At 39.7% G+C, this 19,836-nt stretch overlaps 1 protein-coding gene across 7 annotated transcripts in view; it reads left to right on the top strand.

Annotated features, from left to right (window-relative positions):
* The window catches only part of LRRC7 (leucine rich repeat containing 7), a 172,999-nt gene that overhangs the window by 98,309 nt on the left and 54,854 nt on the right, over positions 1-19,836 (top strand). For all 7 annotated transcript variants that reach the window (XR_012633655.1, XR_012633656.1, XM_074905991.1 and 4 more), the window contains exons 7-10: positions 6,047-6,110; positions 10,075-10,149; positions 12,911-13,055; positions 14,696-14,768. Coding sequence is in view for 5 of the 7 variants with exons in the window: in XM_074905991.1 (XP_074762092.1) it covers positions 6,047-6,110; positions 10,075-10,149; positions 12,911-13,055; positions 14,696-14,768 (357 nt within the window). In the remaining 2 variants the exon portion in view is untranslated. The remainder of the gene's footprint in view (positions 1-6,046; positions 6,111-10,074; positions 10,150-12,910; positions 13,056-14,695; positions 14,769-19,836) is intronic.

The raw sequence follows: 19,836 nt of genomic DNA, 5'->3' as shown, positions 1-19,836 counted from the left end.
GGGTCCTAAACAAAGGGGTTAATTTTAGAGATGTAATCCATTTCCACCATAAAAAACCCTGGTGGGAATGTAGGATCCTTTGTGGAAGGCAGTATTTTAAGTCAGTAGTGTGTTTTTAAGATCCCTACTTTTGCATGCAAACATTTTTTCCTGAAATGGGGTGTCCCTGTGTTTTTATTATGACTGAATCATGTAAGAGCTTGATTTCCAGTTTCTGTCTATAGGACTCTTGTCTTTGTGGTGCTTTTTATTTTAGGCCCTGGGTACAGAATTAGGTGAAGTCTCACAAGTCTCCAGTGCCATTGGTTGTGTTTAGACACCTTCTGCACCAGCAGTTCCATCTTTTGGGCATTGAAATTGATTTTTCTCATCTTAGCATTTGAAGATGGAGAGTGCCCTTGCCCATCGCCTGAGAGTACAGTGACTCGAACGGCAGAGGATGTGGAGGAGCAGATTTTCGGGCCCCAGAAATGGCAGCGTTGGGAGCATCAGTACGAGTAGACTGTGTTGAGGTAGTTCTCCCAAACTATATTATGAAACCAAACGATTCTGGTATACGAAGGCCGATGGAAGCTGCCTCTTAGTCCACAATGTTTCATCCAGGTGATATGTTGGCTGGTGTTCCCATGGGCTTGACCCAAGCGGCGTTGTGTCCTGCTGTGTTCTGGTAGCTGTGGGGCCAGGGCAGCAGGGGGCTGCCTTGGGGGTTGGCTGCACCTCACCTCTCTGTGTGTTAGCCCCAGGCCTCGCCACAGCAGCAGAGCAGCACACTGACAGGGCTGCCCCCGCCGGGCTGGTGGGGCTGCCCCCCGCCGGGCTGGTGGGGCTGCTCCCAGGGCTGCCGGGCGCTTGGTCTGCACAGGCTGGATTGCGTCAGGCACCATCCCCTGGCTCTGCTGCAGCCCTGCTTTGGGGGTTCACACTGCAGACTGTAAAATCCTTAACTTCGGTGGAATGGAAAGTTGTCATGGATGATCTTTTTGATAGTTAAAGGTGAAGCAGACATTGGTATACACGTTACGTAAACTGGTTTAGCTATTTTCTCAGTTATATAATTCAGTCCACGTGTAACAGTATTTTGTATCCTCAAAATCAGTTTTTAAACACACTGTTATTTTGAAGCCTGGATAATACATAGATTCAACACTTTATGGTGGATTAATTTATACTTTCGGTCCTTTGCTTTACACCATGTTTTATATTCTAGAAATTATAAAAATTATCTTGAGATTCACTGAAAAACTAACACTGGGTTTTCTTTGTAACCTATTAAGCGATGTATAAGTAAATAGCAGTTTTGTGATTGTAATCATGCAGTACTTTAGCCCTGGTTAAGATTTAATTACTCTGCAACAGGTAAACTATTAAATACTAATTTTACAATTTAACTTCCAAAGTGATTCATTAATGAATTTAAAGTTATGTTGCAAGGTTTAAAATGCTAAAACTGGAAGGGACTCCTGAATGTGACATTTTAACGACTTTGAAATAAAGGTTGTGGTGTACAACAAAAGTGTGAGAAAATATTATTTGAAATGAATACAGCCGGTAACCCGGTAACGGCAACACATTTGCCTTTATGTGTTTTTTATTTCTTCAGAAAATAGTGGTATCCATTTATCATAAACTCAAATGGAAATATAATTCTGTATGTTGTTGCACAAGGACATAAGAGTATGTAACTGGGATGACTTGCTCAGTCCTGCCTTTGTGGGAGCGTGGCACACAAGGAGCGGGCGTTGTGTGTGTAGCGGTACTGTGTTGCCTCTTCCGTTGGACTTATCGTTGTCTACATCTGGTGGTGTCTCTGACACAATCGCTTTCCTCTCAGGAATCTTTACCTGTCAGAGATACTTTTGTGATTCATGAATACGGTTTTTGATATGTGGATATAATTCAGATGTGATTAGAAGTTTGTGATTGAAGGTTTGGATAAACCTTCACGTAATCACCATCTCTCCTATCTGTCAGAAAGCTGACTGGGATTTTGATGAGAATACCACGATTTCATTAAAATAATTTATGGCAGTTGACACTTTTTTTTTTTTTTCTGACAGAAACTGTAAATGGAAGGCATTTTCCTAGTTATTTGAAGTATTTACAATATGTAGATAAGTATCTTCTAAATAAGGCAGCAAAAACAAGCATGCAAGAATGTGAGCAAGTTATATTGGGCAATATATGTGATTACCATGAATTGTAATTAATACCACTGGATTGTATAATGTGATTTATAAGCTATGGAGTGTGAATGTTTTAAAACTATTGTGAGCAATATTAATTTTTCACCAAGTATCCAGTAATCTCTCTATGCTGGTTTTTGTGCATTTGTAATTTTTTGAGAACTGTATTCCATTATTGTGTTTAAAAATTTAAAAAGATATTCACCTTACTCTGACCCTACCGTGAGGTCCACTTCCACAGCCAGGAATCAGATCTCCATATAACTTCTGCAGGTACTTATGAATGGAAGAATAGATCCAAATGCGTTATGGATAAAGATTTATGTGAAAATTTTGGCTGCAAGTTTTATTAGCACATTAATTATTACATTACATCATTTAAGCAATGAATATTTAACTGAGCATTACTCATAATTGCACCTTTCCTGTTCCACCTTTATAAAATGACCCCACATAAAAAATATAATGAATCTTTTCATAAGAAAAATATAAGTAATTACATGAAAGAGATAAAAATATCACAAGCTAATGAAAAATCTCATATAATATTCCGCTGGGTACATTTGGCAGTGTGCTTTATCTTTTGATATAGTTCCTGCTAACTGAAATTAATCTGCCCCCATATAAATGTTACGGTCTCTGAAGCTCTGTATCTGACTGTAGAAACTGCACAAAGTAACGGGACAAAGTTGCTTTTTCGGGTGAATTTACAGTAGTACAACCCAAAACCTACAGTAGAACTTCTGTTCGAAGGTAGACTACAGTAGGCAATACACACTTTGTGACTTGGGGTACCATTCCTTTCATCTTTGAAGAGTTTCAGAGTTCCACATTGTGCGTATGTGTGCGTGTGCGTCAGCAAGGGAGAAAGGCTGCGGGTCAGCTCCTGGTCCCGGGTCAGGTGCTGGCGGCCGTGTGGCTCGGGGTTCTGAGCGCTTGGACCTGGGCAGGGGCAGTCACCGTCCTTAGAGGCTTTTCTCGACTGTGATGCAGAGTGGAGTGCTGCCTGTGAGAGGAGCTTTGTGCGGTCTGTCAAAAACGTATCGCACCTTTCCTGGATTTTCCCTTGTGAAGGCACGGTACTACGTAGAGCTTGTGAGTGTGCGTACTGATAATGTTATCACTGAAAAAGTTGTAACGTCTGCGGCTGTAAAGAACTATAAACCTGCAATGCTCAGTGCTCACAGCCTGACACGTGCTTCATGGGGTGTAAAACCTTTGTGTGGTTCTAAGGGGTGAAGCCTGCTGTCGGGATTTGTTAAGGGGACTTGGGTAGCATTTAAATGCTTTTCATGACTTGGTCGTTGAGGCTGAGAGCATGAGCACTACCTGACTGGTTAGAGAGCAGCTGAGGGCTCCAACTGGTTCGTTTTAAGCAAAAATACTTTGGTTTCCAAAACACATAAATCGTGGCTAAGCAAGTGGAAGCATTTTTAGTAAACCTTGAGTCCGCTCTTGCAGACACGTACTGTCAGGGAGCGCCCACATTAGCGCAAAGAATGCTCCCGAAGTTAATGAGATTCCGTATGGTAATAAGAGTGTCCATAGTCATCAAGTTTTCAATTACAAATGTAATTACTTACTTCATTGAGTTCAATTAATTTAAAAATTTGTATACGATATTTACAATTTGTATCTAAATGTCAGAAGTCTAAACGAGATGAATAACAAATCAATTAAGACACAATGGTGAAAGTTTTAGGAGTAAGTTAGACGGAACACACATTTTTAGGGGTGTGTGTGCTATTTAAAGAGAAAGGGAAGGTAACTGAGCAGGCTTGAGTGTGTTGCAGCTTTATTAAACTCAGCTTTTGTCTGGATGGGTAAAATTTCAGTCGGCTTTTGCAAGACATTTTCAAAGAGAAGACCAGTGCAGTTAGAGCACCAGAGGGTTTGGAAACACGTTTCACTACTATGTTAATGGGGATTATAATACAAAATGGAATAATTTTGGGGAAAGTGTGAAACCTTCCCTTTGTCTAGGTGTCTTCATTATCTTTCTTCAGCATCTTCACCTGTGGTGCTGGTGGAACGCTTATTGCTTCCTGAATGGCTCCCAGCCTTCCAGATACTAAGGACTACTGTTACAAGATAAAATATTTTCATTATTCCTTCTGGCTTTATAGCAAGGATAATTCAAAGTAATGAATACTGTAAGACCAAAAATGCAGTAAGAAGCAGGTTGGGAATTGGGGAGCACGAATCAAAATTTATATTACTAAAACAGAGGATCTGTGGAGAGTATACAGAAAGTTGGTTTCTGCTGAAGAAACTGCACGTTCAGTCTGGCCTGGTCATAAATATATTGATAGATATTGTTTTGCAGCAGTGGCAGACCTAACTCCTTCAGGCTCTGGGCTCAAACTACATCTTGTTTTGTACTTTGTAGTCAAAAAGTTGTTGTTAGTTTTTCACTTAATTTTAATTTAGGTGCTAACCCCTTCGGAGCTGTGTGGGCAGATACCATTCGTTGTAGCAAACAAGCAAAAAGTATCTGTCACCTTCCTGTCTCAAAGATATTTGTGAACATTGATCAGATCAGATAGGTTGGAAAATATGTTGGGAAAGAGACGTGGAATAGTTGTGGGACAGGAAAAAGAAAAATCTAAAGAAACCATGTACGACAGTGAACTGGAGTGAATATGAGTTAGGTGAACTATCAGAAAGTGTTAAAAAAAGTTGTTAAAGAGTTAACCTGCCTTAGGGTGACTGTCAGCATAGAAAGGTGACATGATTCTGGAAGCAGACTCCGACTGTTTCTAAGTATTTCCAAAACACCAAATGATCACCAGAAAGAACATATTCGCTGAGTTCCAGAGACTTGTTAGGAAACTGATATTGTGGAAAAACTGGGCAAAAAAAAGGACGGTAATGAACAAGTAGAAATATGAACACTTAGAAGAAGATTTTAGAAAACCATAAAGGTTCTAACAGACACACAGTGACACAGAAGGCACTGAAGAAGTCAGTAATATAGACGATGTCCTGTACTACCAGTAGTTGCAGAGTACTGGGAACATGAAAGGGCTTTAGGGCTTGGCACTACGCTTCCCAGAACCGTTGTGTAAATGCACTGGTGTTGATTCCATTATCTAGCCTAAATTTTCTGTGTTTGAAAGTACTGCAGATGATGTTAGATGAAAGATAACAGCCTAGATACGGAAGAGAGCAGGTTCTGTCAAAGGGAATTATGCATTTGGTTCAGTGCTGAGCTATTTGCCTAAGAGGCCTAGACGTATTTTAACAACTTCTCCGTACAGAACGTTAATATCTGTAACATACAGAAGCACGCGTGATGCCTGATCTTAATTTGTGATCCTAAGATTCACTCCTTGAAATTATGCTGAAAGTGAAGAAATACAGTAGGCCAGTCAAAGTGTGTTTAATTAAAGAAATCTAATTATATAAACTCTTAAACTCGAGAGCAGAATATTTGTTTATCTAAATGTTTTTTGGTTTTACTAACGTATCTAGCAAAAAAAGCTACTGAAGAACGGCATATATATTTCTGTGAATTTTTTTCTATGTTAGAAATCTAAAAGTAAAATTTGCTTGTAATAAATATGCAGCAGCATTCTCTATCTGGCCCCATCACAACCTCATTTTTCCGTAATTTAAATGTTAAAACAGGTCTGGGGTTTTTAGCCGTAGCATCTTTGATCATCAGTTTTACTTCTGATACAAATTGCAGAGGTAAAATGGTCTAGAATGGAATATATTGTTTTAATTTGCATCAGTATCAAACTGATGTAATTCTTTTTTGCAGTAACAGGATAATTTGAACTTTATTTTTGTCTAAATAAAATTTGATTAACATTTTGCAAGTAAAAATTTCATCTTGGATATCTCTTAATCTTTTGCAGGTCAATGCACAAACTGACTCAGCTGGAGAGACTTGATCTGGGCAATAATGAATTCTCTGAACTGGTAAGAAATGCACTGTTTTTTAATAGAAAACCTGCGTGTTTTGGACGCTCTGTGCATGGGGCATTAAACTTTGACTTAAAAGGCATTACTGTATTGGGGCCACATGCTATGGTCTGCATCTTCTGCAGAAGAGAGGATTGATCCTAGCTGGTGAGGTGGATGCTGATAGCACAGTGTCCTTCCTCGGCGTCGGCGGGTCAGCGCAAGGGCACAGGCGACTCTCTGAGCTGGAATACCTCAACCTGGCATGAACTGATGCTCTCAGTATAAATACTTGTGGCAATTATGGGCTAATTTCTTAATACCTATCATTATATCTTGCAAATATTAGAAATTGCTATTAGAAGTAGATTTTGGACACGAAAGCAGTTTCTGTCCCTAACTCCCCTCTTAAGATGAGAATTGGGTTCTCTGAGATTTAACAGCTTTCAGGAATTTTCTCCACTATCAGTACAGAAAATAATCAAGTTGCTGTTGCCTTTAGGCATGTTTCTGCTCCATCTATAGGAACTGACACTTCTATGAGGGTGCTTAAAGTCTGTTTTAAAATGTGCCTATTTTTAAGGAGAGCTCACTGACTTCATCCTGCAGCAACTGTAACGATGTTAAGAGAAGCAAAACTTAGAAAAACTGCTGCCTCATCCGTTTTGGGCTAGTGCTAGGGCTGTTTGGGGGGGGGCATGCTTTTGTAGGGCATCAAATTAATACTGTGACACTCGCTATTGCACTGATGGTGAAATAAATGTCTGTGTGTGCCTCATCCACCAGCAGCCTGTCCAGTGGCTGCTAGACCTGGGAGCTGAACCCCTTTTCCTCCAGAGTCACTGAACAAATCTTAAAAATAGTGCTGCTGAATCAGGGCTTACAGTTTTGTGGGGGTGATACTTCCTGTAGCTTTAATTCAAATTCAGATAATTTCACTTTTTTGAAGTGGCATCTAGCAGTAGAAAGCTGTAGCAAAGAGTCTACGTCTGGTTTATAGACAGTGCTCTGTCTTCTGTCATTATGGTTATAACCCTCTTAATGTTTACTTATTTATACTGCTGTGTTAGGAGCAAATAGGTGATTTTTAACTCAGACTTCTAATTGAAACCAGAAATCTTTTACACAGATAAATAGCATAAAATTTTCAGAAGTGGTACCTGGAATTTTGATCAAAAGAAATAGGTGTGTGCTTCCCAAATATAGAGTGTGTTCTTATTTGGGGGTGGGTTGGTTTTGTAGTCTTTGTTTTAAATGACTTCAACACCATTCTGCATTTGTCCACTGTAGCATATGGTCCCCTAAGAACGATAAATCAGGAGTCCTGTGGCCTCATACTGCTCTTAGGACCAGACTCCCCGAGCTGACTCAGGGGAAGAGACGAGGGAACAGCACGGATCTGCAGAAATGTTGTAGGAAAACTGGTACTAGTTTAAATCACCCGGAAAAAGGGATCAGAAGGTCCTGTTTTCATGGATTCTGAAAATCGGATTTGGGTTTCAATAGGAACTTCCTTGTTATTGGAGAAAAACGCTACTAGGACTGTGCTGGTGTGGAAGAGCTTTATTTCTTTGACAGTGCATCCCTGGACTGTTGAAGCCCCTCCCTTTGCACTGCAGGACTCTGTGCTCTTTGTACAGACGAACTGGAGCAGGAGGCAGAGGGTGCAGAATAAAGGGAGCTGCAAAGTAATTCTGCTCATTCGTTTTCTGGAAACAAGATCATACAAATCACGAGATAGGTATGTGCTCCTAAAATAGAAATCGTCGCTTCCTAAATAGCAGCCATATTCAAGGGACTTAATGTAATCAAGGAAGGGAATAAGTAATTTGTGTCACAGGTCTCCGGGAATACCGGAGCACGAAATCACAAGGTGTGGGTCAAGGATTTGAAACCTTCTGTCTTTGAAGTGTCAAAACTGGCACCGGACAAATGATAATCGGCAGTTACAGTGCCTCTGGCTGGACGGAGGGGGAAGTTGGTGTAGTTGCTCCCAGAGTTTCAGGAGTCTGCTGTCAGCAGCAAGGCTTTAGAGGAAATTTTGAAAGAAAGTAGTTAAAGGTAGGGAGAAAAGGAAGAGGAAGGAGGATAAAATGTAATATACTTTTATCAAAGATTAATGTCTGCCTTCGGACCGGTCACTAGGAAGCATTTCTTCACCGAGAGGGTGGCCGAACCCTGGGACAGGCTTCCTGGAGAGGCGGTCCATGCCCCCAGCCTGTCAGCGTTTCAGAGGCATTTGGACAGTGCCCTTAATAATATCCTTTCAGTTTTGGTTGGTCAGGTAGTTGGCCTGGGTGATCCTTGTAGCTCCCTTCCAGCTGCAATAGCCTGGTCCATTCTACTCTAATTCTATTCTGTTCTAATTTAATTGTGTCAGTCTACATGGAAAATGAAAATATTCTTCAAAAATGTGTCAACAGAGGCATTTCTAACAGAGATAAATAAATTTTTAATACCGCTTACCAAAGCTTTAGTTAGAACTCATCCGGGTTATGGTATACCGTAATCCATGCTCAAGAAATTTCAAATCGAACTGTAATATGTACAACATAGGGGTAGTCTGTTGCTTTGAGAAGGGTGTCTGTCTAATGAGAGGAATTTGAAAGAAAATTAAAGTTGAGAGGGGAAATGATGATTATCTATAATAACCATAGTCAGTGAACTCTCCGGAGGAATAAAGAAACATTAATCACCACAGGAGCAAATAGTATAAAATGACCATTAATCAATTTAGCCTGGAAATTAGAGTGGTTTAAACCATTGAAGAAACATGAAATTTCAATAGAATTAGCCAAGGCAAAATAAATTATCTTTAAAATATTGCCTAATCGTTTTTTTAATAGAAACACATTACGTGACAACATGGCAAACGGAGAGTTGAGCTCTCCAGATTAGCAGGTTCGCTCTTATCTGGTGATGCGTTGGGAGCCTCTCCCGTAACGTACTGTGTGACTGGGGCAACTGGGAAATTCTCATGGGAATTACAGATTCCCAAAGAACCTAGAGCACAGGAGATAGCTAGAGGTCTCTCCTAAGGTCCTGTGATGCTAGGCAGATACTTTTGTTTCTGGCTGTGTTGGAATCATTCCAGTGAAATAGCATTACAGTCTTCTAAAATGCTGATTTAGTCACAACCAAATGAAATATTTAATACCAGTTTCTGGCAGGCTTTGAAAAAAAATCTCTCCAAGTTTAGAGAGCTAAGGTAGATTGAAAGTCTTGTTTTACCTGTGAAAATAGTGTTTCATGAAAAAGAAAAATACTGCTTAGCCTGAAACATGGAAATATTTGTGACCTGATAATTCTTGATTTTCACAGCTGTAATGAATGAGAAGTGATTTGGGGAATTGCCTTTTTCAGTTGCTCTCACTAATATCCTGTAGTGTTGAAAAGAATAGAACATCTTAGATTAAAGTTTAATATTGTAATTTTAAGGCTTTATCATCGCATACCGCTGTTTTAACTCCTGAGTATGACAATTGCAGACATTAAATCGTACATAAATGCAGTATATCCAGGAAAGTGTTCAGCAATATGCCTCTGTTAAGCCATTTTTAAGGCTATAAATCATGCAAAAGGCAGAGTTCCACGTGTGCTGCAAGATGAGATTTGGTCTTTCAGTGCATTGTTTCTGAAGCTTCACAATTCTCACTTCTCTTACTTGCCGTGCTCAGAAATTGTATACTGCCAGTAGACTGTTTAGAACAGAACTTCTTAGAAGTTCTTTGTGTTCATTTCTTTTCCAAAGGGTTCTTAAGTCTTTCAAGTTTTGACAAAGAGCCACGGCGGTTAAATTAAATGAACTGAGCATCCTGTTCATGTCATTAATGAGCTGAGAGTCTGGTGTGGGTTACAGAAAGACAAAAAAGGAAGGTGAAGAGGGAATCTTTTTTAAAAGAAAATATTGATTTATATTTAACTAAAGACATACAGATTTAATTAACTGTCCACAATATCTTTTTTTTTTTTTTTTCCTCAGCCTGAAGTTCTTGAACAAATACAGAATCTAAAGGAGTTGTGGATGGATAATAATTCTTTGCAAATACTACCTGGGGTATGAACATTTATTTTATGTAATTAAATTATTGTGTGACATCGTGAACTATTTACCTTGCAGTAAATAAATGCATATGCATTTCCTCGAATGAGCACGTATTCCTAGTTCATGTAGTCATTAATTATTATCTAGAAATACAGGTCTCGGCATCACCATTCACGTGAAAACCTTTTAAATGTTGTCTTATTATATGATAATGGGGATGGGCCTGTTTTATTTAAGCCTTGTGTAGTTTTCATGGTGAGGGGAGATTGTTTCCTATTGTCTTCTCAGTCACCAAGCATTAACTAGCAGGTTGATAAAAACCCACGAGTTTTACAAAAGAAGAGGAAATAGAAAGTAATCTAAATAAACTTAAAAATAACAGATGGTATGTACAGACTCAACTATACTAGCAGCAAGTCTGAGGCAGTGGAACGAAGGTGTATTTCTCTAGAAAGCACTCCATTTAGAAATGGAACAAAAAATACAATCTAAACGTTAGGGTCGTGGTTGTCTATTAGTGCTGTTTCTGAGTTGTTGCTAAACCACAGTAGGACTTTGATTCTCAGTTTTTATTGCCATAAATTATTTGAGATTATCACTCTAAAATACCTTGCACTGATTATGACTGGATACCTCCACTGATTGCTAGGGATCCCCATCAGCATTTTATCCCACAGGTGGCAGATCCTGTTTCACACAATAGCGCTGCAGGGAAAATGCAGAACTAGATTTAGCACAACCACGTCAAGGTGGTGAGAGGAGCAGCAGTACTTTCTCTGCCAGCTTTGAACATTTGTTAATCAAAATTCAGTTATTTGCATTGAACAATGATGGGTTTTTGTCTTATATAGGTTACAATAATTTTTTATTTTGTGTTAAGCAGGATATTTCCACAGAAAATGTTCGTTTTCAGTCACTGTTCAAATATCCACTTTTTGAGTCACCTGTTAGTGGAAAGAAAAGCTGATGTTGAAATCGCTCTGTCACACTGAAACCACCTGGAGATAGGAACAGAAATATTGTAGTATTGTTGTTGGAGTGTGACCGAGTAGATGAAATATCAGATATACAAGAATGTGGGCACAAACATTTTAACCATTATTCTGTTTCTTTTCTGTTCACGATGAAATTGGTTGATATACTCAGTGCTAAAATGTGTTCCAAACACAGTCCTGCTGAGCTGTCATCATTCCTGAAGAGGGTATTTAGAGTTGAAGATGTTCAGTAGATCATGGAACTGAATCCCAAGGAGTGTAATTATTTTCTGTGAATAATTCATGTTTCCTAAATCTGCTTCTAGTAGACTCTAGATGATGTTTTATGAAAGCCTCCTCCAAAACAAGAGGTTTAAAACAGTTCATATTAGCTTTAAATTTGGACTTTTAAAAATAGAAAGGAAATACCAACTGGTAATTGATTTTAAGATTTGGGGATTTGCCAGGTTTCCAATGTTAATAATTTATTTTTTTGAAAAGTAGTCTGTGCTAGAAACAAAGATTGTATTCAGCTATTAATATGGGTAGAATAGCAAAGGTTGGGGTGAAGGGGAGATTTTTCCCTTTATACAACAACTCGGATATGATTAAAGATAATGAAACTGCTTTCTTGGAAGCAGAGAGCAGATCTCAGCAAGGTAAGAGATGAAAAGGAAGCTATAATCATATTGTTTGAAAGTACCTGTAGATGAAGCGGTCTAAAATTATTTTCCTTTTTCACGTGTACAGTAAATAACCACTCAAAGTGTATGTAGATAACTAAAAAACCCACTCCCGTGAGCATTTATAGAATCCACAAACTTAACGAGTCATTCCCCCGGCTTTCCCAAAATCCGTAAAGGAAGTTCCCTCCGAGGCCATGAATGTTTATTCATCCGGCTTGAAACAAAATTTGATATTCCTCATTTAACTTGTGTGTTACCAGTGAGGTAATTCCTGTGGATCACAAAGTATTTCTGCGGATGCAGAGTGCCGGAGCCCCGCGGCAGGTCTCAGTGTCGGTGCTGTGCTGCCAGCCCGCCCCGCTGGGGCTGCTCTGGACCCACCGTGACGCCGCTGTGCTCTTCCACCCGGAGGGTTTCGTTTACGGAAAACAGCAGCATCTTTGTTGTTGATTTCCTTGGTGAAGTTTCCATCTAGAGTGCAGCGACCGTCTTGTGATAACGGATCAAGAAGCAGGTTGCTTCGCAGGCTTCAAACCCTGACGTGCTCCGCAGATTTTCAAAGAAATGAGGGAAGAATTCCTGTCACGTTGCTCATTGATGTTACGGCTGCAGTTAAACACTGTATGCACAGAAGTGTACTGCCGGGGTTAACTGCTCATAATTGAACTATGAATATCTAAAGTCTAATTTTAGGTTTTCTAAAATTCAGAGAATCAGTTTGACACAGAAAAGCTTTACCTGCATGTCTAGCCTCTGTGATCTGAAGAACTGCTGAGTAAATTGTGAGTAAATGTCCCTTGGATCTGTGTCCAGATGAAGAAATAATAGAGTAGCGTGACTGAGAGCTTCAACTTTGAGCAGATTTAATGAATCTGGAACACGTTAATTAGATTGATATGTGTGGTTTAGTTTGGTACAGTTCCGTTTGCAGTTGCCTGAACAGGAGGGCTGTTAGACCACCACTGATACTGCTTCAGTGCAATAACTCCTGTAAAAAGGATGCTGAGTTAACTGAATGTAAGCCTGTATTACTATTGTTTGTCTTTAATTAAACTGAGAAACTGGCAGGCAGTGTATATCTGTTCAAGTAACACTTTGTAACATGCTATTAAGTCTATAGGGAAGTTAAAACAGCTCGTGTACCTGGATGTGTCAAAAAACAGGATAGAAACTGTTGATTTGGACATATCAGGATGTGAAGGACTTGAAGATCTCCTGTTGTCATCCAATATGTTGCAGCAACTGCCAGACTCCATAGGTGAGAGAAGCTCAGGATTTCTTGTAATCTTCTACAGTTGAGCATTTCATTTATATATATATATTTTTTGGTAAATATGAGACTTCATAATAGCTCTGTACATCTGGACAGTTCATTTCTGTCTGGATTCTTTACATTTTCTTTGGAAGCAGTTGAGGTCTTTCCTCTCCTGTACAGCTTCCAGCCGACGAGCCCGCTGTATCGTCATCAACTTCCTCGCTTTCCTAACGTGTCCCTCTGAACGTGGAACTGTTCAGTTCCCCAGTTCTAAATCAACTTAGTCAAGCTTCCAAAACGTATTGCTAATTAATAATACTGTGCTACACAAATGTTACTGGACCTGTTTTACAGCTGTTTTCCATTTTGGTCTTTTACATCTCACCATAAATTCTCCAATTTTTGCTTCATGTGGTTTTCTGATACGCACACGCAGATTGATTTTTAGAGGGCATTTAGCTCCTGTACGAAAGGAATGAATGTTTTCATTTTGCACTACACATTCTTGCAATGAAGATATATTCAGCTCTCCTTTCCAAATTCCTGTTACTGACTGGTAATAGATTTAATAGGAGAAAGGCAAAAAGAGTCATTTCAGTACTGCATTTTCAGCTGAGGGCTTGCTGAAATCCGTTTTAGTGGAACTTTTTCATCTTAAAAGAAAATTTTGTTGGAATCTAGATGTTTCTTGGAACATGCTGATTTTGGAAAAATTTTCAACAAAAATGTTCTGCAATTGAAATGAGGAGTGTTTCTAGTATGCCTTTTAATTACACTTCTCATTTGCTTCAGCCTTCATATTATGGCACATTAACATTTTTCTCTATATTAGTGATTAATTTATATTATTTCCAACATTAATTACAAATAACCGTTTAAAAAATGTATGTCAGTATATCCAGAAATCTTTCAGGGAAAAAAAATAACTCCCAGAACGTGGAAATCTGTTCCAAGCTCTGTTTCTAGCACTGTAATGCAATAGTTTTCCCATTTTTTTCTGTCTTTATTTTTTTATTGGTTTTTGCTGTTACGCCCTGGTAAAGCAGAAGTTTCATTCCCTTCTTGGTAAATGTTACCCAGCTGTGCATCTGCTTACAACTAGATATATAATAATACTTAACAGAATTAACTGCATACACAAATGCATTCAGGAATTCGGGATTGATTCTGGTTTTCAGTCTGGTTCCGGTTTCTTGTCTATACCTAAAAATTGTAAAGCTTTATAAATGTGGCATTCACTGCAATAATTCTCCTGATGTCCTGTTATGACCTGAGCACCTTTTTATCAGTGCAACGGGACCTGAATTCGGTTGGAACATGAATAGATAAGTAGAAATACTACTCTTCCTACACAGATAGGAGACTATTTTATTTTTTTTTAGCAAGTTTTTTTCAAGACTTCAGAAATACACTTGATATTTCACTTGCAGTTTAACATTTAATCAGTGCTTCATTTTGGTGAAACTATTTTAATCGGGACAAGAATGTGGCTCTGTACTGTCCTTTATACAGAAGGTTTCTAAAATTTGGATCAAAGTTGTTCAGTGTTAGAAATCATTGTTTAAGATTACGGGAGATTATGGAAAGTAAAGAAGATTGTTGTGAAATATTTTTCTATTGCTTCTTCCTTACCTGTTTTGTAGGACTGTTGAAAAGGCTTACAACTTTAAAAGTAGATGACAATCAGCTTACAATTCTGCCAAATGCAATTGGAAAGTGAGTATAAGTCTCATGATTTTCAATATAAAGTAAAATGTGTTTTCCATTTCTGGTTTGCAGAATGTGGCTTTTGTAAAATAAAAAATAAGACAAAGATGTACTGGATTATAAGATCATTTCAAAATGTGTGCTTAACACCCAGCTTATAACATTTAAATTTGGAGCAACACTATTACTTCTGTGGACTTACAGTGGCGTAAGTGATAAGAAATGTATCATATTTTCCAAGGAAAAGAACAAAGGTATTTTTCTGTATGAATCACTTGCAATTTAAATGATTAGAGCAGCAAAAGTAGAAGAAATAGAAGTATTTGGGGGAATACGTCTGTTTCCATAGCAACAGCCAGTACTTGATGCTGGAAAGAAAATGGCTGTAAGCCTCATATATGTGCAGATTTCTTAAAATATTGAAGTAGCATAAATGAAAAAGTCATGACAATTCCGTAGATTTATACATCAAAATGTGAAAGTATCATCTAAGTGATCTCATTATGAGAAGCACTAATGATGCCCTTTAGCTATCGTTTTCTCAGCTGTTACAGGATCACTGGTACAGGATTCTGTCTTGTAGTGCTGTGTGTCTTGAGCTTACTGCTAAATGAAATCTGCAATTCATCGTACGATCCAGGCAGATGCAAGCCTGTCTCCAGGTGTGGAAATAGGTGATGCCTTACATTGGTCCACCCCACACGTGTCCCTTTCTAGCACAACATATCTTTAGCATTGATATTTTTGTAGGAAGCCTCTTCCTTTACATATTTGACTTCTGAAATTCTATATAAACTGGTATTTGTAAAAAATCTGAGCATACGTGGTCCCTGGCTGCCTTCTGTGACTGTAGCACTAGTGTTTTCGTCATCCCCCTTGCACCTGCAGCGGTATTCATGCAGAAGAAACGAGAGTTCAGCCTCAGTAACGATTGTATGTGGTGTGACTGGACACGTGGTTGCACCATTCACACCAGTGCCGGGCTGTCGGCGCGACAGGCTGAGTGTGGGGCATCCCTGCGCTGAGCTGCACTCCGACACCGCGCCTTCACTCTCCGGGCAAAAACCCTTCTCAACGGGCTGTTTGACCAGAAGTAGGTTTGTTAAGCCAGGGCTTTTCTGAGGCTTCCTAAATGAAAGCCTAGAAAGCTTCGTTTAGACTTGTCTGGAAATACGATAGTGCAGTGAGGTCTCTGGAATAGAAACCGTCTCTAACCTGCACAGCCAGTGCCTTACTACTCCTGCACCTGTTTTATAGTAATAATGTCTATAAAAATGTAGTTGTTGGTATATCATTTAGGGAAAAATATATCCAAATTTGTGAACTATGACAGCTGCAGCAACTGAAAGCTCAGGTTTGGCTTACCGTGCTGTACTTCTTGCAGTGTCCATAGTTTTATGTGTTTTTCATGGGAAGTATTAAAAGTTGGTTACATGAATCACAAAAGGGCAAATCTTTGCGACACAAATCATTGTAAATCATCAGTAAATTCTGATAGGCAGTGAAGGCTCAGAGCTGTACTGGACACTCTGCAAAAAGGTTGATAAAATGTCCAACATTAGTAATTTTGGGGGTCAGTTTTTAAAGCCTTTTAAAATCTTTCTTGCTTACTGAATTGCTCAAACTGAAGGGGTTGAATTGCTTAAATTGAAGGGGAACCCCTCTTTTTTTTTTAACCTAACATCTGTCAGTATTGTTTGTCGTGGAGCCTTTATCACATTTTTGAAAATGCATACTGCTGCTCTAAATGGTGTATATGAAGAGCAGTAGGCTAATCACCTAATATCATCACATTATTTTTGAGTGATTGGTTGTGCTTTTTAAGTGAGGTACTTTCTCTCGTTTAATGAGGACAGTGTCTCCCACATCAAAATGCACTTCCTTACTCTGACTCATCCATTTGGATAGTTTCCTACTGGGTCTCTTTCTCCTAAATAGTATAGTAGTACCCACTGCAGAGTGTATTATTGTCACACAAAGATGAGCAATGTGGAGGAGGGAACTCTCCCTCCAGGGATCAGTTTCATGATGAGCCACAGAGCACTTCAACACTGTCTGAGCCGGTGTTGCTAATAGTGAACCCCCACCCTCATTTTTGGCAGTCTTGTTCAAAGGGCAAGCCAGTAAGTGGCGTTTGGAGTTTGATCCTGCAAGATACTACACATAGTAGACCCAGCTTAATAAAACATACCACATAGAATCAGTGGATTCCCACTGATTAAGTGCTTTACCAAAGTGGACCTGGAGGTTTAGGGGTAGGACCTGGGTGAATGCACATGCTTCCCTTGGTGGGTGGGAAGGCATCTCGAGGGCAGTCGTGACCCGTACGTAGGTAACGGTGCAGTGGCTCGAGAGTCACTTGTGTTAGATGTGTGTGTGTGGGGGGGTGTGTCTGGTCTGTACCATACCAGAGGCTGCCCACACGAGTGTAAACCTGTATTCCTGGGGCTGCAGGACTCCTTTTGCCCGAGGTTTGACAAATAATAGGTGTAGCTTACTCAGGATTTAGGCCACTTTGGCAGTTATCTGGGTGCCGTGGCTGTTGGGAGAAAAGGGCTGTGACTGTATGAAATGGTCTGAGATGGGTTGGAACCACTCTTTTATTTGTGGCAGTCTTCATTCTTCATGAATCTCTCTCTACTAATGTGTCTAAAAAGATTCTTCATCTACCTTAGGACACGTGCTGTGAACTGCCTCGTTTCAGTGCCAAGCTGAACAGCAGGTGCCTATCTGATTTTTGTCTGCCTTTCTTTAAACCTATCAGAATGGTCTGAATTTAGCCCAAGAAGACAATAAGGTTAATGATATTTTAGCTAAGCTAGCATTGACAGAATGATAGCTATTATTACCAGCTTACTGTCGTGCACAACCTATGTTGAATTAAAAATCACTTTCTGAAGTGCACGTTTTTTTAACTGCGGTAGTTACAGAGATAAAATATAGTTTCACGCTGGCTTTGTTGGTTTTGTTGCGGCCATCTTCATTTGTCTGCTGCTGATGTCTTCAGGAAGGAAGGAAGGTGAGAATGTCTCTGTCAGACAACACCTTTCAAATAAAACTCTGTTGTCTGATAAAGTCATTCTTCCACTGTCAGGGAAACTTTCACAGCTGCGGTTCAGAGTATCAGATTTTCCGACTGCCATTGGAAACATAGCAGTTCTCAATTAGCTTACCTATTTTCAAGCTTTTCTGGTTGTCTCACCATCAGTAAAAGGAAGAATGTGTGCATCTTGGAATTTAACAAGCTTTCCAGTTGGACTTCCCTTTGTCAAGCTCATATTCTGTGTGAAGTAGGTAAACATGACTGCGTTCTGCCCTTACTGAAATGCTTTTGTATCTAGTTTGAAATAAATTGGGGTGGATACAAAGCTGGTAATAAAGAAAAGCTACAACCAAAACCTGGCAGAGCTTTTGGATATATTCCATGCATCTCTTCCACTGATCGCTGTGTGACTCACTTTGGCCTTTTGGTCTACTGAAATACAGCAATTAGAGGAAAGTTCTGAGAATTCCATGTTAGGAATAGCTATTTCTGGTTTCATGTTTCATAAAATTTCAAGGCTGAATGACCTTTTTTTAATTAAGAAACTGGAATAAAGGTAAGTTAGACATACAGTGAAGGTCCAGTCCTGCAGCTGTGACTCATACAAATACTGAGGAGCAGGGTTTGTAGCAGAAGCAAACTTTTTATCAGACCGACTAAAACATTGGGAAAAAAGACAGACAATCTTTTGGGCACCTAGTCCCTTTGTCAGTGGACAGTTTGATGACAAACACTGAGGAAGAAATAATTGCTTGCCATTTAACCTCACTATTAATTAAAGCACTTGAGAGAAAAAGATAGTACGCGTGGAGCAGAAAAGGGGCAGCAGAAGCAGAGAATGATGGCATTTGTTATGGGTCACAAAACTTTTATTCCCTGAGCTGAACGAGCAGTGCAGTACAGCATTCATTTTAAGAATTTTTATATCCAGCCTAATTTTTTAAGAGATTCAGTAGATAAATACATAAATATTTTGAAGAAATATGTGTGTGCGTATGTACATAATATAGATGTAATATGTATGTATTTTTATATATCTGTATAACAAGTATTACATAGATACGTTCCTGCTTGTAAATTATTTGCGTTAGCAAAGGTCAAACTGCTGATTCTTAATCACCGAAGTAAGATTGATGTTTGAGTGTCGCCTGATACCACCTGCTGTCCTCGGGGAAAAAGCCAACACTCCGAAGAGCCCTGAGGGTGATGTGAGTGGCTGGGACAGGGTCCCCAAGAGCACAGAAATGCCTCTGAAGGCTGTTTGGTACCGGAGCAGTGGTGGGTGGGGAGGGCCAACGCTGACCTGCACCGGGTCACCTCTCTTGGCATTTCCTTGGCTTTCATTCTGCACAGGTGCTGTCGGAGCAGGTGCTGGCTTTTACAAGGTGGGCCCCTTTCATTTAGGACTCAGTAGCAAAGCTCCAACGCATTTCACAACCTCTTTGTGGGTAATAAAGTGCAGGGAGATAGTGCCTGGAAGGTCCGTGCCCGGGGAACCCAGGTGCAGCTCACCAGGGGACTGCCTGCAGCTGTCTGCATTTCGTCCTCTTCCCTGAAAACGTGATTACGTGGAGGAAAGGTCGGGTCTCCTTCTTTTCGCAGTATGACAGGGTACACTAATCTAGGAAAAAAGATACAAGACAAAGGGATTATTTCATTTTTTTAAAAGAGAGAACTTCAGTGTCAGAAGATTACTCTGGTCTGCTTTGTTTGGGCCCTTGCCATACAGATGCCCTTTGGAGATCCCTTTTTAGCCAGCTTTCTCCACATGTGAAAGATAAGCGCTTCAACAAGAGCTGTGTCAGACTAACAGGTTGGGATTACTTTGCTGCGTTTGGATCCAAGCTCATCTCTTTTCACGACTGATCTGTATTGGAGGTGATGTCAAGTGCATCAGTTGGAATGTACCCTGAAGGCAATTTCTGCTTCCCTTCCCTTTGCTCTCACCAGCGCTATTTCTTTACCCGTTGTCTGTGTGTTCAGATTATAAACTTTCTGGTTTTATTCTTCAGCTTAGTATGAATTGTCCTGAGC

The sequence above is a fragment of the Athene noctua genome, chromosome 5 (assembly GCF_965140245.1).
Source record: "Athene noctua chromosome 5, bAthNoc1.hap1.1, whole genome shotgun sequence".
Taxonomy (NCBI): Eukaryota; Metazoa; Chordata; class Aves; order Strigiformes; family Strigidae; genus Athene; species Athene noctua.
This window is presented reverse-complemented; position numbering and strand designations above follow the sequence as displayed.